Source organism: Haliotis cracherodii, unplaced genomic scaffold (genome assembly GCF_022045235.1).
Source record: "Haliotis cracherodii isolate W230 unplaced genomic scaffold, xgHalCrac1.p SCAF_3, whole genome shotgun sequence".
Lineage (NCBI taxonomy): Eukaryota > Metazoa > Mollusca > Gastropoda > Lepetellida > Haliotidae > Haliotis > Haliotis cracherodii.
This window is the reverse complement of record NW_027266286.1, coordinates 41,992,192-42,016,674: the sequence shown is the minus strand read 5'-3', so window position 1 is coordinate 42,016,674 and position 24,483 is coordinate 41,992,192. Positions and strand designations below refer to the sequence as shown.

Sequence of the window (24,483 nt, the reverse complement as noted above, 5' to 3'; positions counted from 1 at the left end):
AGAGAGAAACACTCTATTGTTAGTTGTCAGTGGAAACAGAAAAAGGATCCGGATGTTCTATCAACAGAGGGAAACACTCTATTGTTAGTTGTCAGTGGAAACAGAAAAAGGATCCGGATGTTCTATCAACAGAGAGAAGCACTCTATTGTTAGTTGTCAGTGGAAACAGAAAAGAAGGATCCAGAAGTCAAAACAATGGAGAGTATGAAATGTCAAGTGTTAGTGGATGTATTTGCCCCAATATGATATTGTATAGCAATAGTAAAGCAATCTATTTGCAAAATGTAGATTCGTGTTAAGAACTAGCATACATGTCGCGCGCAGCAAAGGTTTTACCTTCAAGAGTGAAATTTAGACCAGAGGAGTCTGGACAATTATGAATTAACTCCCCTGGGGCGACGTTGACTTTGATCGTGATCACCTGGAAAGCCTTACAGTCAGACGGTGGGTTAGTTCTTTCCTGAAGAGAAACGACTTTGTCAAAGTGCATTTATGCGTAGAATCAAATTATACATAAATAATTCTATCAACCAATCTCTCCTGAGGCACAGACTGATTGACATGCCTTCGTGATTACGTTGTAATATTGTTTGACAGCCTATTTCTCTGTGGAATATGGCAAACATTCGGGAACATGTGCACAAACTCTTCACTCTGTTGAAACGAGGTTATGTGTTTACAGTATAAAGACTTGTCTTAGTCATTAACAAACTCCGACTGATAAACAGAAGATAATCAATAAACATTACCCAGTCCGAGTTGAGTTAGGCTTTTTTACTGGACAATAACAAAAGATTTATTGCCCGTAAGGCGATTCTTCATACATCAGAGCATCACAAATGTTACACAAAACATAATACATTAAGGGGATTAAACGAATACAAATAGACATTTTAAACATAACATAGAACATACAACATTAAGAGCATTAAAACTTTTATTATTACACCATACAAGTGCTGTAGATGTTGGTTTAAAAAGATTAGAAACACTAGGATTTAACATTTATGTAAAGTGATATGCTAACTGGATGTCTTGGATTGTTTAGATTTAACTTTTGGAATGAGGTATCATCGTCCAGTTGGTAAAAACATTCAGATTTAACATTTGTTGAAAAATGATATGCTAACTGGAATAAAAGAGGTGTTGGATTGTTTAGATTTAACTTTCGGAATGAGATATCTTCCTCCAGATGGTAAAACAGAATAACAAGAATTTAAAAAGTGAAATAAATCGTCTAATATCTATGAGGCTCACTTGACAACATTCTTAAAACGTCAAGATTCTCACATAGACATTACTATAGGCAATCTTCCTCCTAATCTTACAATTTGCTTCAGTCAAGTCTTGTTTTGTAGTGATAAGACAGGGGATGTAGTGACAGTGAAGACAGGGGATGTAGTGACAGATAAGATTGCTTCAGATTGACTAAACACAATTTTCATGAAATAAAAGCATTAATTATTGTAGAGTCAATATTAAAATATCTCAGTTTCCATGAAAATTGGAGGCGAGATTGACACTTGCTGTATGTGGCACCTGTGTTTTGGGAAGCGTCAAGTTATTGTCAGTGATGGTCCCGAGGTACATGTTCTTGTATTCTGTCACAACCTATACGGCATCTCCACTGATGATCCCTCGTGTTTTGGTTGACTTCTTTCGCCGGATATTTCTAAGTTCTTTTGCTTTTTCACATAAAGCTGTAGAAAGATATAAATAGCTCTGACCTTGGCATAATTGAAGAAAAATGACTAAAATAATTCTCAATCCCACTGTTACAGGTAACAGCTTCTGTTAACACTGCAGTACTTACGCCACTTGCTTCAGATTGACAGCCAAAACTTATGAGGACGACAGCGCAGATGTACACGGCGTATCTGTTGACCATTCTGTCACTCCCTTGTCATTGTATGAAAGATTCTGTGGAATAAGAAAAGAAAACAACTGAAAAAACTGTATGAAGCTGATTTTGTGTTTTTCCCCGTGGGGATTCCGGGATAGAATCTGTCAGATGTATCTATGTATAACATCAGGAACATACTTTATCCAACAGCGTGGGTCGTTGTGACAGTGAAGACAGGGGATGTAGTGACAGATAAGATTGCTGTCACCCTCTTGCTTGTCTGGTCCAGAGTCAATTAATTTCCGTGCGCCATACTAGTGTTGTAATATTACTGACTACAGAGTACTCCAACTTTCATTCTCACCTCTGTGTGTGTGTGTGTGTGTGTGTGTGTGTGTGTGTGTGTGTGTGTGTGTGTGTGTGTGTGTGTGTGTGTGTGTGTGTGTGTGTGTGTGTGTGTGTGTGTGTTTGGCTGCTTGTACTAGTCCTGACTAATTCCGGTTGTATAGTGCTGGCCGACTGAGATACCATACCACAGTTTAACATAGATACCCCGAGCTGACTGACTCCGAGCCGACCTGTGCTTTATTCCCTTGAAGCGGATGGTAACAACAAGTATTAAACATTCAGTTAAACAGTGCTTTGGGAATGACACAGACGAAAACGAGCATCTGCTGTGTGTGTGTGTGTGTGTGTGTGTGTGTGTGTGTGTGTGTGTGTGTGTGTGTGTGTGTGTGTGTGTGTGTGTGTGTGTGTGTGTGTGTGTGTGTGTGTGTGTATCTGCTTGTACTAGTCTGGACTTATGTCGATTTTATAGTGCAAGCCCACCGCAGTGTAACACGAATACCCCATTCAGACACAGCATACTGACTCCGAGTCCTTCTTGTACCCTTCAATACCGAGCGCCAGGCAGGGTAATAACAAGTTTTAACGTATTTTGGTATGACGTGCCTGGGTATCGAACCCTGGACCTTATGCTCTTCGGGCGGACGTTCTACCACTAGACCACGGATGCGGTCGATTGATATGAATATCAGTTGATCAATAATATCATGACGTGTTTAATAGTTTGAGTAGGTTCCTGACAACCTGTGCTTGTCGGGGTAACAAAATGGATCGGTTGGCGTCACCGTAAAGGGACACCCATATCCTATTAATACAATGTAGTTGAGTCGATTTATCAGAAAGTATGAACTGACGTGTGTCAATGTTGTTTTGGCAGCAATAGTACAGCTATTTTACGGCGGCCAGAGAAACTATGGCATCATGAGAGATGGTTCGGTCTGGGAAGTATGATTAGACACAATTAGCCAGGCCATAGCCCGACTTATAGAAATAGGTCTCTACAAACATGCAGTATTAGTGACCTATCATGCCCCTTAATCGCCATGGGATGCCAGCTGCTTACATGGTGTCTGTTCCTCATGTAGCACCGTAACATACAGTGTTGCAGCCCAATGGACAATGTGACCTCTTGCGACTCTAATCGTGGTTTCATTCAACACACCAGAGTCATGTCTCTGCAAAAATGTTACGTAAAGAGGTGGTGTATAACTCAAACGCACATTTATTTAATTTTTTTATCAAATAAATATTTTTATTATTATTATTATCGGAATGTAAACTGTACTGCAACGCTTAAAACGCTTAGGAGATAAACATGGGTGATTTGCAGTGTTTATTCTCAAACTTCCGGGCATCGAATACTCAACATCTACCAAACACATATCGTTTATCGACATTGTAGATACGAAAAGTTATCTGTAGTTTTTCATTTCACTCTCTGTTTACGCAGAGATGTTAATAGCTGTGAGCCTGTCGATCTGGAACATTGTAACGTCACGATAGACTGATGAAGCCATGTGTGTCCAACACAACAGAATCCGCCTTGTTTGCAGAATACAAAACCAAAACAACTAAATCAGCAACTTTCTCACAAGTATTAATCAAACGCAATAATACTATGGATGAGAAATTCATACGCAGTTAATTTTGCAAAATATTTCCAGCTTTCAAATGCCTCCTTAACGTTATTCAACCAATCAGATTGCCGCATACACTTTCATTCGGTTTACAATATGAAACAGCATACGCATTATTAGATTTATTGATTGATGTTTGAACTTAGCACAGTTGTCTTCGTGAGTGTTCTGTGTTTGCTGACAGGGCATTAACGTACTTACATGCTTGTGTTTTATTGTGCAAACACCTCTAACTACAAACTCCGTTATCCATATATAGTAAACTACGTTTATAACGAACACGCTTATAACGAACTAGGGGATATAACGAACTGTTTCTTGGTGCCGTCCATTTTCTGTACAGATGGTGTACATTTGCTTGTAACGAACTACGGTTATAACGTATTAAAATGAGAGTTCGTTATAACCGTAGTTTACTGTAGATGTACAGTGAGCACTTGATGTTTGTTATTTCCTGTTACAGTTAGGAGTTCCTACTAAACATCATAAGTTAATATACTTTTGACATAATATTCTCCACCCAAAATAGTAAACGTGTGAAACATGTATCACCACGGGCTTTCCTCCCACATGAAGCTGACACGTCGTGATATAACTGGAATACTGTTCAAAGCGGCGTTAAACAATACTCACTCTCCTATGTTTCTGTTTTCTAGTTGACAGAATTAGCTTGCTGTATTAAAACAAAAAGAACAGATAACAAATGCCGAATATCTTCTGCCACACCTATGAATTATATATAAACATTTTTAAAGACACTGTATCAATAGCAACACAACACTGCTTTCAGCGTGAGACCGAATAAACGTGTGTTTAACGCGATGTACGACTACAGTTATATAGGACATATTTATCCTTTGAGTAACTCGTTTGTGGTCTAGTGGGCAAGGCTATAGGATGTAATGTAATCTTCTCACAATAAAGAAGACGAAGTCACTAATGGGTGTGGCCACTTATGCGAACTGGGACAAAGCCAACAGAGTGCCTGGCTGTGTAGGCTGAATATCATAAACTATTTATAAGATGGGTGCACATGTGTGTAGGTCGCTAAATATGTCAAAATATATAAGACAGAAGTGTAAATGTTGGAGTGTGGCTTACGTTATTACGAATACGTTTCCACACATAGTGTGTTTCTAGTTTCGCAATAAAGATAAACTACTAGGCTGACGAATCATTTAAAATACTAAAATTACGTTGGAAACTTATTTCATATATATGGTTGCTAAATACTAGTAGTGGAAATAAGATCTGTTCGACCCATATACAGAAAAAGAGAATACAAACATTCATCGTCAAATATGTTTAAATTTAAGATATTCCTGGTCTGCTTAATGTATATGATACATGCTTTGGCAATGAGAAGCCGACCATGTCCTACATAGTGTGGTGTTGCTTCACTAAAAGTCATGCGTGACACACGTCCTGTGAGAAAACAGTTCTGTTCATTGAAGTATAACCACAGTATGAAACACATGACTAGTAAAGCAATCTACGGGCGTGTTGTGACTAATGTTGACTTTTGATGCTACAAGGCCACAATAGAACGTGATATCAATTTTACAGCCTTTTGTTCGACAATTTCGTGAAAAGATAGAGAGGTAGGAACTACCCTTGCCCTACCCCTTATTTACGTCACAGTTTTAGGGTTCGTGTTCACTGTATACTTACCTCGCTGATTTACTAGGTAGTAACATCCATCCAATAATGAAATCACAAATCAACTGGACAGGTGTAGACTGAGTAATAACATAACTTATTCACCACATTTTCTCGGATCCGGGCCCAGCACATATCCTTGTTTTACACTATCATGCTGTGTTCTTGTTATATGAGTACCGCTAGTTTCACGACTTGGTATACATTGAGGATATGACAAAGTTGTCGGGACAGTTTTGATTCAATCAAAAGAAAGACATGAGGTGAAGGTATAACGTCTTTGAAGTCCTATATTGACATAGAGAAGAATGACGCATGTATGAATACCCCTCAGTTACTTCCCTTTGTGAATAATACGGTCCCTCAATTTCGATGTGGTATGCAGGTTACGTACTCTATAAGGGTGGCTTTGTGTTGTGTTGAAAGGTGTAAAAGATTAACTGACATTTAGCTTTCTTCAAATCAGTGTCATTGATCGTCAGTGGATGAATGAACAAGGTCGGGTGTTGAAAGAAAACGTGCAGTGTGCGTCACGGGTGGCTGGGTAGAGGCTTGTGAATGTATGTGGACACATATGCCTATCCTATATTAAACCTAGCTTTCGAGTGGGAATATGAGGCAATAAATATACACAGATTTCTAAATGTCCTTCGGCTTCGTGGTTTATTTAGCAATTCGAACAAGGCCGATTTGTGTTAAGTTTGAATTTGCTTTTCGATGTAAAGAATTAAGCTTGTTTCGAACATCGGCAGTAAAACATGTTGGGTGTTCTGTGTGTTTACATTATTAGAAAACGTCAACGCCAGAGAATAACAAGTCTCGATTATCCGACGGAACAGTTTATATTTGGAGTAAAAAGCAAAATAGCGGCGAACATTACATGAATAGGTCACTGCAAATCAGTGGTTACACCAGGTGTTCGCTTAAAGGATAAACACATCCTGACTTGTTTGACAGGCATTACTTACAAGTTGACAGATCACAAAGTAGACACAATATTTGCATAACAACTTATTTCATTACTGTCAAGGCGACGTTTCGGTATAGATCCTTATACCGTTGTCAAGCAAGACTGAATGATGGACATGGTATAGAATATATATAGTAGGTGAAGGATAAAAAGTTACAACGGAGAGAGAGAGAGAGAGAGAGAGAGAGAGAGAGAGAGAGAGAGAGAGAGAGAGAGAGAGAGAGAGATCAACATGAGTAGGTTAAGTAATGACAACAGAGGGATAATACTGTAACAACATGATGGACAGAGAACACATGATGGACAGAGAACATATGATGGGGAAGCCAATTTAACAGGATAGGTATATATAGGTGGGTTGACTATTGCTTAATGAGTCCATAGTAGGCGGATGGGATAAAATAGCCTTGATATCTGGAAAAGCCTTAAAATCTCCTGACTTACCGGTGGTACCCGCTTCTCACACAATTTGCATAAAAAAGGTTTTGTGAGTTGCCCGATGCCGTACAACAGTACCCCATGACATGTCATGTAAAACATACATACACTCCATCCAAGTTTAATCTTTACTTTAGAGATGAGCGATAACAATCTATCGTTTCTAGATGTAATGGTTACAATTTCAAACAGTAACATTGAAACAGATGTATATTACAAACCAACCGATTCCAAGCAATACCTCAATTACAATTCCTGTCACCCCCGTCATACTAAAAACAGTGTTCCTTACTCATTAGCACATATAATCTGCGCGATAGTATCTAATTCAGATCATGCACAATATAGACTCGATGAACTGAGGGAGTCACTACTAGAAAGAAACTACACTAGAAAACTAGTAGAAGACGCAATAAACAAGGCTAAATCACAAAACCGTTGTGATCTTTTAAAACCTAAAGATAAACCTAACGAGAGTGTTCTCCCTTTTGTTACAACCTTAAATCCCCCAAACCCGGAAATATTTGGAAGTGTTCGGGAAACACTGTATCCCTTAAATAAGTGTAAAGAACTAGAACAAAACCTATCACAATATAAACTTATTAAAAGTAAAAGACAGAGCCAAAATCTGAAACAGATTCTTACTAGGGCTCCTTTCTCAAATGGAAAACAAGAATGTAAAACAGTACAAAAGTGTAACAGACCAAATTGTGGTACTTGCCCTCATGTTTTACAATGTTCTTCTCTTACATTCAAAGACGGAAAAACTTTATATGTCCGTGAAAATATTAATTGTTCTTCAAAAAACTTGATTTATGTCATACAATGTGCTGGATGCAAGGCCGAATATATTGGACAGACAGGGGACACCCTAAGAGCGAGAGTGAGGGTTCACCGACAACAAATAAGGGACCCCTCTTGTCGGTGTATCCCACTCAGTCAACACATTGATCAGTGTGCCGGGAATAAAACACCAAATTTTGTGATATTCCCATTTTATAAATGTGACAATGATGCATTGAGAAAGATAAAAGAATGTTATTTCATTAATACTTTCAAACCAAAATTAAATGGCCTGAAATAATTGAATTATTTTAAACATGAATGAATGTTTTCTTCTTCACGAACATCTGGCTATTTGTAACACGTTTCTGAAACTGAGCACAATCATGTTCCTAGTTTTACCTTATATTCGAAAACAGCCCTAGAGTCCATCGACCTTGTGTGAAGCGTTCGCGCTTATGCCATACGCAGTTATGAAGATGACATTGTGTATTTGGTGATCATGTCCAATGTGTATGTATCTACCTCAGGTATTAACGCGATATGACCTTACGGCTTACGTTCTACATGTACACACCACTATTGTATTATCTATACCATTAGATAATGCGCAATCTTGACTACTCACTTGAATACAACCTCATTAAGACAGATGATGTATTACTGTGTTTGTGCCAAAGCTGGGCATCCACTCACAATGTGTTTGACAGTCTCATTAAATGCATCGCATAATCTACATTTCATATTTTACATTTTGATGCAAAATCACACATTGGCGGTTTCGAATGGGAAATGACTGGTCCTGAGCAGCGAACAGAAAGCCAAGCAAAGGATTCTACAGGGTTGCGGATCTTCTCAACACAATGCACATAAACTCGATGCAGTGGTCGTTCAGATAGCCTCTTCTTGAAAAACTGAGTCTTGGCCGACTTGATATGGCACTTCGCTTGGTTGACACTCATTTCTGTACTATCAACAGTACAGAACCATCAACAAAATCAACACCGACATTGAGATTATGTCCCACAGCCTTGGCTCGTTTAGGAAAACTGTGGAATACCTTGTTTTCATCATGAGTATTGACATGCTTCACTAGAGGATCATCAGAAGAAAAAATGTGTGCAAAAGTGCACAAAACAATTTTATCATGAACAGCCCCAACGTTAATCAAACCACGCCCTCCCATAATGATTGGTAAATATGTGCGATTGAGGGAAGAGCGATGGTGGGATCTATTGTCTGACATGACTCTTTGTGTGAGGGTGTCAATGCCCTGAATTTCTTGTTTCGTCCAATCAACAACACCAAAAGAACATGAAAGGACGGGTACAGCATAGATATTTGTGGATTTTACTTTATTGCGAGCGTTTAGCTCTGAATTCCAGATTTTCGTAAGTCTACACTTGTAGTCCTTGATTTGTCCTTGATATGGGCATTGTGGAGTAAGTATTATTATTATTATTATTATTATTAGCATCAGCATCATCATCATCATTATTATTATTATTAGAGACTGCAGCTGCAACAACATTCCTTGTGTAGATTATTACTACTTCGACTTGTGTCATTGCTTCTACTGCCAATCCCTTGTACACGGACATCAATAGTAAACCGGCCCTTCTCCGTGGCCTAGTGGCTAGGGCGTCTGGCCAAAGAGCGGAAGATCGGCACTACCATCCTGTGGTCGCGTCATACAAAAAGACGTTAAAAGACGTTACTTGTTGTTACCCTGTTTGGCGTTAGTCCGTACTATTATAAGCAGATACACGCAAACACATGTGCATGTACGTCGCTGTATAAGTGCAATAATCTTGAACACGTTAAACCCCTTTTACCTCACCTCAAGTCACTCCTATACTTAACCGGCTTACTGTTCTACATGTTCCATGAAAGAGTCGACTGGGCACTCTCAAAATATCCTTGAACTTTCTTTATTTAAAGAGAGGGTTTCCAAATGAACTCCATTTATAACCATAATCTAGATCTACCATTCATATTCTAGAATAATTATTTACGTGAGAAATTGTAAAATGTATATAGTTACTATGAATGGCCCAATCAATAACATCAAACGCAACCTCGATATCAAAGAGAGTGCTTCCGTGGCAAGAAGAATAAACTACTTGCTCATGTTATTTCATGTTTGATGACTACTGAAGTGAAGCCCTCATGTGGTATAACCCTGGACGTTTTTGTGGGACGAGGAGCTACGGTTGAATTATACATAACATAATAATAAATAATAAATAAATACCCATTAGCCAAATACATGTTATTGTCTCTTCCCTGCAGTCACCTCCACCTACACGTGTGCATAGAGATCTGCTCTTGTTTGCAGTTACGAGTTTGCAATAGCATATCAAACTCAGGACAGTCGTCCTTATTCAGTTGTAATTATCATTCATAATGGAAATAACTATATGTCAGCAACGCAACACAGAACTATACTTCGCTACGTCGTTTCTATCACGGCTGATTATTTCTGAGTATGAATCTGGACGTACATTTCAAAATCTCTGTAATGGATTCAGCTGTAATGGATTATTAAAGACCTTGTAACCGATGGGTAGATCACGCAATTTCATGAAGTTCAACTTCGGATTTACCAATACCACAACCCATACTCATTCGCCTTGATCTTCAACATCATGTAACAGATTAACGGGACTAACGGGTTTTGACCAGCTACTCAGTCTGTCTCTCCACCTGTTCACTGACCAATGACTCCAGTCTCAACGACAGCCGGAGTTGGGAGATAAATCAATGAGTATGCCTTCGAGTGGCACCATTGGCTCTTGGAGAGCGGAGTCGGGCGAATGGCAAGAGACATGTGCTCTGGAGTTAAATCTCATGTTTATGTAGGATGAAGACAGTCAGTTCCACTCAAACCGATGTGGATTGTTACGATGGAGTTGCGAGAGCGAATGGCACGCTGTCCTAACTATATTGAGTGAATGGTTAGGATAATCGTTGATGTGGAGTGCTGGTGAGACTGATTCTCATAAAATATTTTCACAATGTTTATCATTTTCGTCATATATTTCAAACTGCCGAGTCGTGCCTGTTCCTGTATTTTTGTTGCGAGTTAAAAACGCCATGCTGTCGTGATTTTTGAAGACCTTCCACTGAAATTGCTAAAATACTGCACAGGAATGGTTTTACCACCTAGCATGGAATATATTCTTTTTACCAATAAACTGTACCTTGTGGATTAAGTCGTGCATTCCACAGCCGGTCATGGCGAAACTCTTTGGAACCAGTGAAAACATCGAAGCATATGATGCAAACGAAGTCCCAATGGTACTGTGATAATTTGTCAAGGAGCTGACATATTGTTTCTGCACTGAACGAGTTACATTTTCAGTATGTTTTTGCTGTTTATATCTGCCATTTTCGTCATGCTGACGAAGTGCTTTTGCCAAATTGACTTATATATTCTTGGACTTTTCCCCTTCGAGGGGGCATGGCCCGGAGGGGTGGCGTTGTTGAACGCTGTCCAGATTGGCCTGGAACAGATTAACGAGCGGGCGGATGTCCTTCCGGGATATAAGCTGAACCTGATATGGAATAATTCAAAGGTAGGTGCGATGTATAGTAATAATAATAATAATAATAGCACTTTTGCACACATTTATTTGTCAGATGATCTTCTTGTGAAGCATGTCAATATTCATGATGAAAACAAGGTATTCCACAATTTTCTTAAACGAGCCAAAGATATGGGACATAACCTCAATGTCGGTGTTGATTTTGTTGATGGTTCTGTACTGCTGGATGGTACAGAAATGAGTGTCAACCAAGCGAAGTGCCATTTCAAATCGGCCCAGACTCAGTTTTTCAAGGAGAGGCTTTCTGAACGACCACTGCATCGAGTTTATGTGCAGTGTGTTGAGAAGATCAACAATCCTACAGAGTCCTTCACTTGGATGAAGTCGTCTGGCCTGAAAAGTGAAACAGAAGGCTTTCTGTTTGCTACTCAGGACCACTCTAAACCGTCAATGTGTGATTTTGCATCAAAATATGAATATGACGCGTAGATTATGTAATGAATGTAATGAGACTGTCAAACACATTGTGGGTGGAGGCCCAGCTTAGGCACAGACACAGTATCTTTAGCGACATGATGGGGTGGCTCGATCATTTTATGTTTTGACACAGAGGTCCATCCATGGTACGACCCAGAATATGTAGAGGGCGTCATGGAAAATGATAAATACAAAATTCTTTGGAATAGGCCCATTTACAGCCTCAGACATATCCAAGCCAACAAACCTGATCTTGTCCTTTTTTATAAATCCAATGAAATCATTGATATCATTGGGTTTTCTGTCCCCTTTGACACTGATGTGATTGACAAGATTGAGGAAAAACATGGCAAATATGCAGGCCTCGCTTTCGAAATGTCACGCTTGCATCCCAAGCACCAAGTTGTACGACTCCCTATTGTTCTCGGTGCCTTAGGTTTGGTACATCCCAATCTGTTGACTGACATTGGAAGAGTACCCGGGTTTGCTACCAGGAAAACAGCCCTTCTTACAATCTGGGTACTGCAGAAGGCTGCAGTGTTGGGGAGTCTTCACATTCTCCGAAAAGTTCTGGGTGGGTGTGACTAGGCAGCGCTTCCTCGGAGAAGTCCCATTCGCTGTCGGGGCTGCCTGACTGTGCCAGGATCACCTAAACCCTCTTTGCTGCATTTTTTTATTTTAATCTGTACACAATAATAATGGAGGTCGTGACTGGTGTATTGGGCATGTATGTTAATTACGATCAAATTGTTGTCATGTACTAGTAATTTGTCATCTGTAGTATAGATGTGCCAAGCAGGAGGAATGGTGGTTCAATCGGTGAGCGCATGTAACTGAAAAGTATTTATTACTGACATTTCAATCATCGAGCACATGTGACATAAGTGATGAAGAAGAATGAAAGGAATTCTAATTGTTGGCATTATGTTGGAATGGCAAAGTGGATAAATCTCATAGGCAATGTAGCCCACATTCTCGTTATAACACGGATAGTTCAACCCTTCACTTAATAAAGCTTGGTCATATAATAAATCTGGCAATACGTACATACTGAGAAAAGACTATCCATCTCACGTCTTTTAAGTTAATCTACCAGTGTAGTTACTATTGAACACTCATATTCTCCACTCGTACCGAGGTAGACATTTTGCAGTTCATCCTTTTGTCTCGTAGGATAGAAAGCGTCTTAGTATGATGGTATGCCTTTCTTTGTGCAATATTCCACCAATATCACAAATAGTGAGCCTCGCACATCGTTCTGATGTAAGGGTTCAAAACCGTGTTTTCATCGATTTCTTTGCCCTAATATAAAAGTAACAAGACTGCCACGTTCAATGTCAGCTATGCGATAGGATCTATCTAACGAAGATATTAAGTCTAATCAGATTAAGATAAGTTTATATCGAGAGCAATGTTCTCATTTTCTGAAACAACATTTATTGTGGTTACTTCTTTAGCTAATATAGTAACCCATATCATTGAGTGAGTGAGTGAGTATGGATTAACGTCGCTTTTAGCAATATTCCAGCAATATGACGGCGGGCCCATATCATTGAACACTCAGACAAATGTCAGATGATTGGCTACTCTTACACCGGGGATGTATGTCTAAAACCGTGACCCATCTGCATTTGTCAGTGAGATTTCCTGGTTCAAATTGATTCAGATTAATACGATTAAAACGTGTGTGTTGAGAGCGGGATTCGAAAGGCGAAGTGTTGTGTACTCTTCAAGCACGGCGACATGCAACCTATATTTATTTTTTTGTTGAATATGTACTTACATAAAAACGGAGAGCATATCTGTTTTTAATGGGGATATATACATGTATGCTTCAGCCACTTGGCTCTGCTACACATTGCACCTACATTGAACGAAAATAATTTGGTAGCCGTTGTTTTATAGTTTAAACAGACCCATCAACTTTGGCAAACAATGATGGTGATTTATAAAAAAACCTTTCATCAGACCTGTAGCAAAATCACACTTCCCGAAGACAAGCGCTTAATAACCCAAGACCTATTTAACATATGACGATCTGATGTACACGATGTTGAAAAAAGCAACATCTTAATATGTTGTATGGATAGGACCCGTTGTTCAGACAGATTAGAACACTCGAACTATTGCGTCTAATGTTGTTAGTTTGAATCCCCTCCCCCATACTCCTAAATACAACATTTACACACGGTTAATTAAAGTGCAACTTAAAATTAAATACTTGAATAGAATAGGATTAATGATCATTCAACTTCCAACTCGTAATGGCAGTTCAATGGTTACCTCCCACTCGCCAAATGTGTACCATGGTCACCTCCCTGTCATCATGTGTGTACCATGGTCATCTCCCTGTCATCATGTGTGTACCATGCTCACCTCCCACTCGTCGTATGTGTACCATGGTCACCTCCCACTCGCCCAGTGTGTACCATGCTCACCTCCTACTCGCCCAGTATATACCATGGTTACCTCCCACTCGCCAAATGTGTACCATGGTCACCTCCCTGTCATCATGTGTGTACCATGGTCACCTCCCACTTACCCAGTGTGTACCATGGTCACCTCCCACTCGCCCAGTGTGTACCTTGGTCACCTCCCACTCGTCATGTGTGGACCATGCTCACCTCCCACTCGCCCATTGTGTAAAATGGTCACCTCCCACTCGCCCATTGTGTACTATGGTCACCTCCCACTCGCCTTGTGTGTACCATGCTCACCTCCCACTCACCCAGTGTGTACCATCGTCACCTCCCGCTCGTCATGTGTGTACCATGCTCACCTCCCACTCGTCATGTGTGTACCATGGTCACCCCCCACTCGTCATGTGTGTACCATGGTCAACTCCCACTCGCCCAGTGTGTACCATGGTCACCTCCCACTCGTCATGTGTGGACCATGGTCACCTCCCACTCGTCATGTGTGTACCATGGTCACCTCCCACTCGTCATGTGTGTACCATGGTCACCCCCCACTCGTCATGTGTGTACCATGGTCAACTCCCACTCGCCCAGTGTGTGCCATGGTCACCTCCCACTCGTCATGTGTGGACCATGGTCACCTCCCACTCGTCATGTGTGTACCATGGTCACCTCCCACTCGTCATGTGTGTACCATGGTCACCTCCCACTCACCCAGTGTGTACCATGGTCATCTCCCACTCGCCCAGTGTGTACCATGGTCGCCTCACACTCACCCAGTGTGTACCTTGGTCACCTCCCACTCGCCCAGTGTGTACCATGGTCACCTCCCACTCGTCATGTGTGGACCATGGTCACCTCCCACTCGCCCATTGTGTAAAATGGTCACCTCCCACTCGCCCATTGTGTACTATGGTCACCTCCCACTCGCCCTGTGTGTACCATGCTCACCTCCCACTCACCCAGTGTGTACCATCGTCACCTCCCGGTCGTCATGTGTGTACCATGCTCACCTCCCACTCGTCATGTGTGTACCATGGTCACCTCCCACTCGTCATAGGGGAACAAGGTCCCACCCGCCAGGGCCGTTCAGTATTCACCTCCCACTGACCTTTGAGAACCTGCTATATATTAGGAGAAAAAACCTTCTAATACTCAAACGTTTCTAGCCAAAATTGTTTGATATAAACGGTCACTTTTCAGGAATTTAAAGAGTCAAGTTTGAACCACTTTCTATGTGTCTATGATATTGTTAATCTTCTCTGTGGGTCTCACTCATCGCACCGAAGGGTCGCCTTTAATAGCCACTTAACGGTAAACACAGAAAATATTCATCTCCAATGAATTGTTAGTTTGTCAATCGTCAAACCACAACGAATGCTCGAGATAGATGTATATTTAAAACACAAATGTGCTTTTCACACTTCATCATATACACGAGATCTTCAACCTCTACTTTTCTGATGGTCTTCATCAAGGAACACACTGTTTGCGATAAGATAATAAAACGCCATATTTTAGGCATCAGGCGCCCCTTGACGGTATTGCTGGCCTTTATCAACAAGGTCGTCTCATTCGGTTGATGGCAGTAGAAATAACATTGTATCTTGTCGTTTACGTTTATTTTCACGTTGTGGACAGCCAGCCAGCTATTATCTTCATTCCACTAATTGCAGAATAAGATCACAATTTGATTGTGATAGAACATGTACAGTCACGTACCCGTTTACAGAAATATCATAAAACGCTTAGCGCTACCACAAGAGGAAGCACACTGACATTTACATTTCTCCATCTAAGTCGATATTCTGTAGAACTGGTTTCCGGAGACTAATACTTCTTTTAGAGTGCATCCGTTTTTTTTTATTATTTTTGTTTCTTTGTTTGTTTTATTTCAGTGTGTGTGTGACGACTTTCTTCAATGTGAGAACGTTAGCCATATGTTAGAGCATAGATCAATATTCCCATGCGCATCAAAACATGCTGAAATAAAATTTCAATGCTAAAGCTAAGGATTTTCTTTTGAATAAAACATGTATAAAATGTCCCATTGTCATAAAATGGAATTCTATGGAAGCGTATTTGTGCCACATTCTAAAAAATATCATTTATGTAGATGATACTTAAATCTACGTATATGTTATTATACTCTACGTAGAAGAAAGTATCAGCTACTATCGAACAGTATCACTGTCTGAGTTAGGATACTCGGGATTATAATATCATATACTCATTACTCATAAATGTTATTACTTACATTTGGGGGGGGGGGGGGGGGGGGGGGCAGTCGTCTAAGGCGCCGCGATTCGCTGTGCAGTGTTGCGTCCCTTGGGCAAGCCAGAAACCTATGATTGTGGGTTCGAATCCCGGTTCGCCCAATTATGTTTCTAGGTTTGTCAGCACCATGCCCGTGTTCGTGGGTTTCACTGAAGTGGTAAACGTCTTAGACCTGCATCACTTCTTGCTTTTCTCCCACATTAAGCTGACACGCCGTGATATAACTGGAATACTGTTAAAAGCGGCGTTAAACCCAACTCACTCACTCACTCACTATTACTTACATTTACAACGTTTGGTAGTAATGGGCAATTTATCGATTCAATATGGATTTAACTAAGAATTATGAAAATGTACTTTCTTTTGCTCAGCGGTATATTTACATAACGAAAATATTTGCACGGTTGGTAATTGATTTTAAATTGAACTTGAAACGATTGAAATAAAAGAAAATAGATTCATGGCGATACCGCTGTTTATTTTGATTGTAACTACAGGAGATGATTCCCGCAGAGAGATGGTGTCTGCATCAAATGAAGGACACACGTGATTTGTAAATGTTTCGTTTATGCATGAACAACATAATCAATCCCTAAAGAACACACATCATCCCGGCTCTTTCTACCAAGATTTCAAAGAGCGCCATACGACCCTTGCTCAGAAGTTGTTAGATCAAGGTTACAACATTCAAGTCCTCAGTAAAGTGTTATGGTAGACATGTGGAGGACATTTCCAAATTTGACGCATCCGTGACAAAAATGATGTCCGATGCAGTACCCTATTTTGACTTGTACAATATGTTCCCGTGTTTTGTTTTGTTTTCAGGTGAACAACTGACATGCCTGTTTGTTAGTGATTGATAAAAACATGCTCATGATATAGTCGGAATCGTACAATCGACTCGAGAATTCTTTTGGATATGGAAAGGGTTTTGTCGCTTTATTTTAACCCTGTATGGTCATGGACGAAATTTCAAAGAAATATTCATGAAGATTTCTGAATAACCGTCGAATAATTGTGTATGCCATATCTTATTTCTGTCAATTGGCCGTAGCAATGTTTACTTTTAAAACCAATCGAAAAATACACGGAGCTTTATAGCTTTCAAACTTGCTTAAATTGCTTTAGTTGTTGTATACGTGGGAGGGATAAACAGTTCTACGTCTAACAATGATTAAAATGCGTTGATAGAGTTGGTTGCTTCTTAATTGTAAAACTAATCCCCTCTGAGATCCACACATCTCTGCCAACCCTTTACAACCAGTAGCGAAGTATGACGGTATGACCGATGACGATCATGAACGATAGGGGTAAAAGGGAAATTACAAAGGTGACGTTTTTGGATCAGAAGTGCGTTATACAATCACGATTTGTTAAACATTCCTTCACTCGACGAGGCTCCCAATGGCGATTTGAGGGAGTCTGTCCCACTCCTCTGGCAGAACCTGACCATGTACGGCCAACGTGGTCGGTGGCCTACATGTATGACGTTGACGTCCTAGACGTTCAATGGGGGAGGGTCTGGGTTCATTGCTGGCCGTGGCATAATAGATGTTGCAGGTGAGCATTAACGATTCGTGTACGGTTAGCACGTGCATTGCCATCCTGAAAGACAACACGTCGACCCACACTCCGTGCAAACCGGACAACAATGGGTGTCAGTATGTTGTCCCGAAAGTAACGTATTCGATTCGCCTTTTGAGCTCGATTCCGTAGAGCCTGGTTTCGGATCAATCAATCCTGTACTCTTGTCGTTGACCTGGGACACGCTGAACGGGGTCGATCGTCAACATTTTGGGTTTGTTGGTACCTGTTCCATAGTCTGCTAATCACAGGCTGAAACATTGAACGTATTGGCCACTGCACGCTTACGTTTGCCAGTTTCTAGCCAATAGCCCGTGGACGCTCCGTGCATTGCCGACGCGGCATCGCCAGTTCATACACAAACAATGAATGAAATCAAGTAAATCACACCAGTATGATACGCAGAGTCAATAAGACTGGCAGGTGTGTGACGCTACTGTGTGAGGCACGTGCAAACTACGCGGGGTGTGTTTGGTGTTATGTTTAACGTACATAAACATCCTTGCGTACCATTTGTTCTAATACTTGGTTGGTATTCACGTTAATAATTCATGATCCCCTGCTTTTTATGAGTATGTATTTGTGAACACAGTAAATACGTATTATATTTGATCTGACGCCGCACTCAGCAATATTCCAGCTATCTGACGATGGTCTATAAATAGCCGAGCAAAGATAATCCAATGATTGACATCATGTACATCGATCTACGCAATTGGGATACGATGACATTCATCAACCCGATCCGGTTAGTCGCCTCTTATCACAAGCACGGGCTTCTGAAGGCCTTATCTGACAACCTATGAATATGTTAGAGGACATTTTAAGGCACATAATTTATTTCTTTTTTGGTACTAAAACAAACCAAATAATTCACTGTAGAAATCGACGTAGACTTACTTATCTGGGTAGGAGGATACATCCCTTATATCCCCCACGACGAAACGTTGTATATGAGGCAATGAAAGGCACGTAACACAATGCAGGTTAACATCAGCACAACCGAACAGCTATTTTGTATCTATATTCAATTTGTTTTAATTATTTTGCAATAGCACATTGAAACATTTCGGAGAGATATATTCGTTGCTGCAGTATCCCTCGGGGTTTATGTTGATTTTATGCGTCCTGCGTTTGGTTTTATTTTGTAAACCAATAAAAGACAAAGACAGTTTCGTACATTTAGATATTTATATATACCGTCGACTTTTTTTCATCAACTGTGTGTTGTGAATTGTAAATTGTAATATTTGTATACAATAGGTCTTCAGATACACATCTTCAGATATAAAAGTAAATATTGTTAAAAGTAAATCGATATAATATATACACACGTAATATAATGTATGCACAAATGTTAGAAAGTTTAGTAGACGTAGTACCTGTAGAGATATGTATATGCAATGGACAGATAAGATGTAGAAACTCGCGAAAGTGGTCGGGAGCCTCGATCTATCGATATGCAGTCGTACATTGCATATGGATATAATTCGATTATACAGTGTCTGTAGTATCTATGCATAACTAATATATATTGCAAAGCTAATTCGATGCGTGTGACTATCTTGTTTGGTATAATAAAGCGTTTAATGTATCTCGCTTTCATGAGATTCCTTCATTTCAGCCTCTTTGTTGTAAAACGTTTTGTCAAAGTGAATAAAATCTCGTATTTGTTTTCTTTGAATGAAAAATGTAGTTCCGGTGTGAGAGAGGTCACGGTTATCCAATCAAAACGAATATAATGAGGTCAACCTTGTACGACACACGAGTGACGTACGGATTTTGTATCTTGCCACCTGTATTTTCACAACGTAGGTAAATACACACACACACACAAGCACGCACACACACACACACACACACACACACACACACACACACACACACACACACACACACACACACACACACACACACACACACACACACACACACACACACATCCCGGTTCGCCCCGATTGTGTTTCTAGCTTTGTCAGCGCCATACCCGAGCTTGTGGGTTTCACCGAAGTGGTAAACGTCTGAGATCTGCATCACTTTGGGCTTTCCTCCCACATTAAGTTGACACGCCGTGATATGACTGGAATACTGTTAAAAGCGACTTTAAACACCACTCACTCACTCTATGATATATTGCACACGTGTAGAGCTATCTATAGCCAATGGACATATAATATGTAGATGTAAACCTATAGATGATACGTTGGAACAGGTAGATACACTCAGGATGAAGTGAAGATGAAGATTTGTCTGATCATTCCCGTTATTCTTTCAGTGTAATCCCGGCCTGGGGGTAGACATCATGTACAAGCACCTGTACGCCCCACCCACAAAGATCCTGATCCTGGGGGATGGTTGTTCCGGGGTGAGCGAGGCCACGGGACAGTCCTCACACCTGTGGAATCTGGTCCAGGTAGGCGGTGTACGAATCTATCTACATTGTTCAGCTGCCATTACACAACGTGGGACAGCATCCTATTATATCATTGAAATACACGTCGCCTGGAGACACTGCTTAAACTTCACAAATGTTGGAATAGTACAATGTAACAACACGTTTCGTTAAATATTATCACTTGCTTATCTGACCTGTTAGGATTCCTCTATGTTGGGAATCAACCCCGTGCATTATGCGTTTCAAGAGAAGCATTGACAACTGAACTCCTGAAGCCTTTCATTGTAATTTAACTACATACTGCACTGACCCGTGAAGATCCGGGGTAGAATAGGTCTTTAACAACAGATGCTTGACGTAGCAGGCGACTCTGCTTGTCATAAGAGGCGACTAACGGGATCGGGTGGTCAGGCTCGCTGATTTGTTAGATGCATGTCATCGTATCCTAATTGCGTGGATCGATGCTCATGAAAACAATCACTGGATTGTCTGGTACAGACTCGATTATTTACAGACCGCCCTCATATAGCTCGAATATTGCTGAGCTCGGCGTTAAACAACGAACCAACCAACAACTTTTTAAACCAACCAACTTGCGTATCGACTGTAACCAAGCTAAATAACCGCACAAACATGATATCAGTCTGCTTATGGTTCATGCAGCGCTGTCGCGATATAAACGTGTGTGGGTGATTGAGCATGGTTTTACGCCGCTTTCAGCAATATTCACGCAATATCATGGCGTTGACTCCAGAAATGGGCTTCACACATTGTACCCATCGAATCTTCCGCGTGACGAGCGAACGTTTAGCCACTAGGCTACCCCACCCCTCCGGAAAAGGAAGTAAGTCTTCAATGTGTACCAACACATGAAACATATCACTGTATGTGTATCGACCCGTGAAGATCTGGGTTAGAATAGGTCTTCAGCAACCCATGTTTGCCGTAAAAGGCGACCAGAACCCTGTATAAATATATGGCATCGTATTGTAAGATTTTTTCCAAATGTTACCATTTTCCTCCTGTATTGCATATATTTGAGGGTGTAGATTACGAATATCTCACTGCGGGTGACGTTTTTGGTGTTTAACAGACAGAAACTAGAGCATTAGTGTTACAATAGTGGGTGTGGACCCATGAAGATCCGGGGTAGAATAGGTCTTCGACAACCCATGCTTGTCGTAAGAGGCGACTAACGGGAACGGGTAAACCGGGTCCCTGACTTGGTTGATGCATGTCATCCTATCAAAATTGCGAAGATCGATGCTCATGATGTCAATCACTGGATTGGCTGGTCCAGACTCCATTATTTACAGACCGCCGTCATATAGCTGGAATATTGCTGAGTGCGGCGTTAAACAACAAACAAACAAAACGCACAATGTAAACCATGTACTTTTAGACAGATAACAAGATGAAGTCAAACATGGCCATAATTTGCAAGGTTCTTAGGGGTTGTTTGAGTAGGTAAATCTTCTGATTGTCCGACATATAGTTATAAAGTCCTGAGTGGACACCCATAGGTCTGAAATACTTTGTGTTTGGATAGGAAAGATTGGAAAAGGCAAGAAAATCCAGTACCAGTACGTGATGAGCCTCGATGTCAAGTACTGATATTTTAACTTTTAATGTAAATTTACATTCAAATAAACCTCGTTAATCCGAACGTACTAAGGAAATCCCCCTTCTGTACAGTACTTGCCATGAATACCGGGTTTCACTGTGAGTCAGTGTATATGGCAGTCGTTGCCAATACTACATCTTCCTTTCAGATGTCCTACGTGTCTGTGTCCCCCTCCCTGTCCGACAAGAACAGGTTTCCACGTTTCGTCCGCTCTAATTCCCCGGATGTGGATGTTAACCCGGCCCGTGTGGAGATCTTCAAACAGTTCGGCTGGTCAAACATCGCCACGCTGCACCAATCCTTTGAACTCTTCTCAGTGGTCAGTGGCTTTAAGTGACCTTCAATTTTTCTGGTATTAGTTATAGTTTTTTATACCTAAAAATAAATTATATAGCAAACGTTTAATGAAACTTTGTTCTGAGATTAGCATTGTAGGTACATGTACGTCGAGAAAGTCCACTGAAAGTCTCATCTCAGAGATGCCGATTCCTATTAACTTTTGGGGGCACGGGTGGCCCAGTCGTCTAAGGCGCCGCGATTCGCTGTGCAGAGTTGCGTCCCTTGGGCACGCCAGAAACCTATGATCGTGGGTTCGAATCCCGGTTCGCCCCGATTATGTTTCTAGGTTTGTCAGCTTTCCTCCCACATTAAGCTGACACGCCGCGATATAACTGGAATACTGTTAAAAGCGGCGATAAACCAAACTCACTCACTCACTCCTATTCACTTTTAACGTTTAACGGTTTCCGGGAACAAGTTCGAGCAATACCTGCATAAATTATGAGTATTTTCCTTTGACAAATAGTCCCTGTGGCATTTGCTACCATATGTCCATAGCTTGTGTGGAAGTCTCAAGGCGATTCTGCTACCACGATGAAAGGTTCTTGACCCGGCTCCGTGCGAGGATGAGGGGAAGGACAGTGGTGTGTGTTAGCTTTATAAAATGCTGTATAACGAGGTTCGAATGTAGATTGATATTCTGGTGTATCTCACACTCTCTGAACAGGGAATTGAGGAAACGGGATGTGTGACCTCAGTTCCGTTCAATCACCAGACGTTACATATTTCATCAGAGTATTTGGTGGTGGAAAATGATGATATTGATTTCTTATAATCTGTTTATCAAATATTCCATTATTTGAAAAAACTCATTGTTGGAATATTTGACCTTAAACAATGCATATTGATCAAAGTGTGAAATTACATTTTAGTTGTTTATCATCATTACACAACATTTACCTTGTTATTGGCTTAAACAAGTCTGACTATGGAATGATGTTTGACTTCGCAATGAGTGGAAGTCGTCATCTAGTTAGCCTTATCCAACGTCTGTATGTCCACAGCCAACAGAGGACCTGATGGCTCGACTCAAAGAAGCTAACATGACAATCGTGAGATCTGAGATTATCACCGGAAGTCCAGCCGTACAAGTGAAGGCCCTGCAGGTAACGTGATGGTCGCAGGCTGCATGGTGTTTGTGTAGAACATTAGAGGTATTATTATCAAGGGCACGGATATAGATGAAGGCGTGGAACCGACACCAGCTTTGTTCTTGGACTATCTCATAAATAAGCTTGGGAGGACATAACTATCAAATGTTTCTAATCAACTAGTATATATTCAGTCGGTCATGCAAATAGATTACTCTTTTGAAGATATGGGTATTTCTTTCACTTCAGGGGCCGACGGGGTAGCCCAGTTAAAGTCTAGATGTTAAAGCTTGTCACAACGAAGACCGGGTTCGATTCTCCGTATGGGTAAATGTGTGAAACCTATTTCTGGTGTCCCCCGCAATTATATTGCTGCAATATTGCTAAAAGCGGCGTAAAACTATACTCACGCATTCATTCACGTCAAACCACAAATAAATAAGATTGATTAAAGTACAATTTACCAACATCCCTTCACGTATAACAAAAATATAGTATTATATAATGTAACACATTTGTATTAACAAACATATCTGAATTATTTTGTCAATGCCATCCTTGGACCTACATGGGTTTTAGGATAAATAAAAGGGGTGTATAGTACTTCAGTGGTTAAAGCGCTCTGTCGTCACGTCAAAGGCCTGGTTTCGACTCCTTATATGGAAGTGTAAGGTCCATCCTTACAGTCTTCTGTCGGGATGTGAATGTCATATTGCGTACAAGCTGTCTGAGGTAATGAGTACAGCTCTAGCACACCCCACTCCACACACAGGCTAATATTGATTCGTATGTCATCCTCCTCAACGGTCTCCATCATAATCTGTTATACATCATTACCAGGACATTTGTTTTTGTTCTCTCAAAATTACAGTAATTGCAAATATCTGAAAATACATTTACAGGACAGCATCTCCGTCTATCTAAATGTCTCTGTTCCGGTCCCCTTGATGGTAAGCCCGGAGCTATCGACTGGGGAATTAATAAAGATAATATACATGAATTAATACTTCTGATGCTGCTCTCATATCTATACCTAATTACACACATTGATGTCAT

General features: G+C 40.7%; 2 protein-coding genes across 4 annotated transcripts in view; one reads left to right on the top strand and one right to left on the bottom strand.

The window, feature by feature from the left end:
- The window catches only part of LOC139474456 (adhesion G protein-coupled receptor L2-like), a 42,411-nt gene extending 36,599 nt beyond the window's left edge, over window positions 1-5,812 (bottom strand). For all 3 annotated transcript variants that reach the window (XM_071257490.1, XM_071257491.1, XM_071257492.1), the window contains exons 1-3: window positions 5,497-5,812; window positions 1,814-1,920; window positions 337-460 (exon numbers count right to left, since the gene is read on the bottom strand). In XM_071257490.1, coding sequence (XP_071113591.1) covers window positions 337-460; window positions 1,814-1,888 — 199 coding nt within the window. In that variant the 5' untranslated portion in view covers window positions 1,889-1,920; window positions 5,497-5,812. The remainder of the gene's footprint in view (window positions 1-336; window positions 461-1,813; window positions 1,921-5,496) is intronic.
- Window positions 5,813-10,174: 4,362 nt separating this feature from the next.
- The window catches only part of LOC139474310 (gamma-aminobutyric acid type B receptor subunit 1-like), a 41,264-nt gene continuing 26,955 nt past the window's right edge, over window positions 10,175-24,483 (top strand). The window contains exons 1-4 of the mRNA XM_071257268.1: window positions 10,175-11,253; window positions 20,254-20,391; window positions 22,146-22,316; window positions 23,341-23,442. Of these exons, the coding sequence (XP_071113369.1) occupies window positions 11,041-11,253; window positions 20,254-20,391; window positions 22,146-22,316; window positions 23,341-23,442 (624 nt within the window). The 5' untranslated portion in view covers window positions 10,175-11,040. The remainder of the gene's footprint in view (window positions 11,254-20,253; window positions 20,392-22,145; window positions 22,317-23,340; window positions 23,443-24,483) is intronic.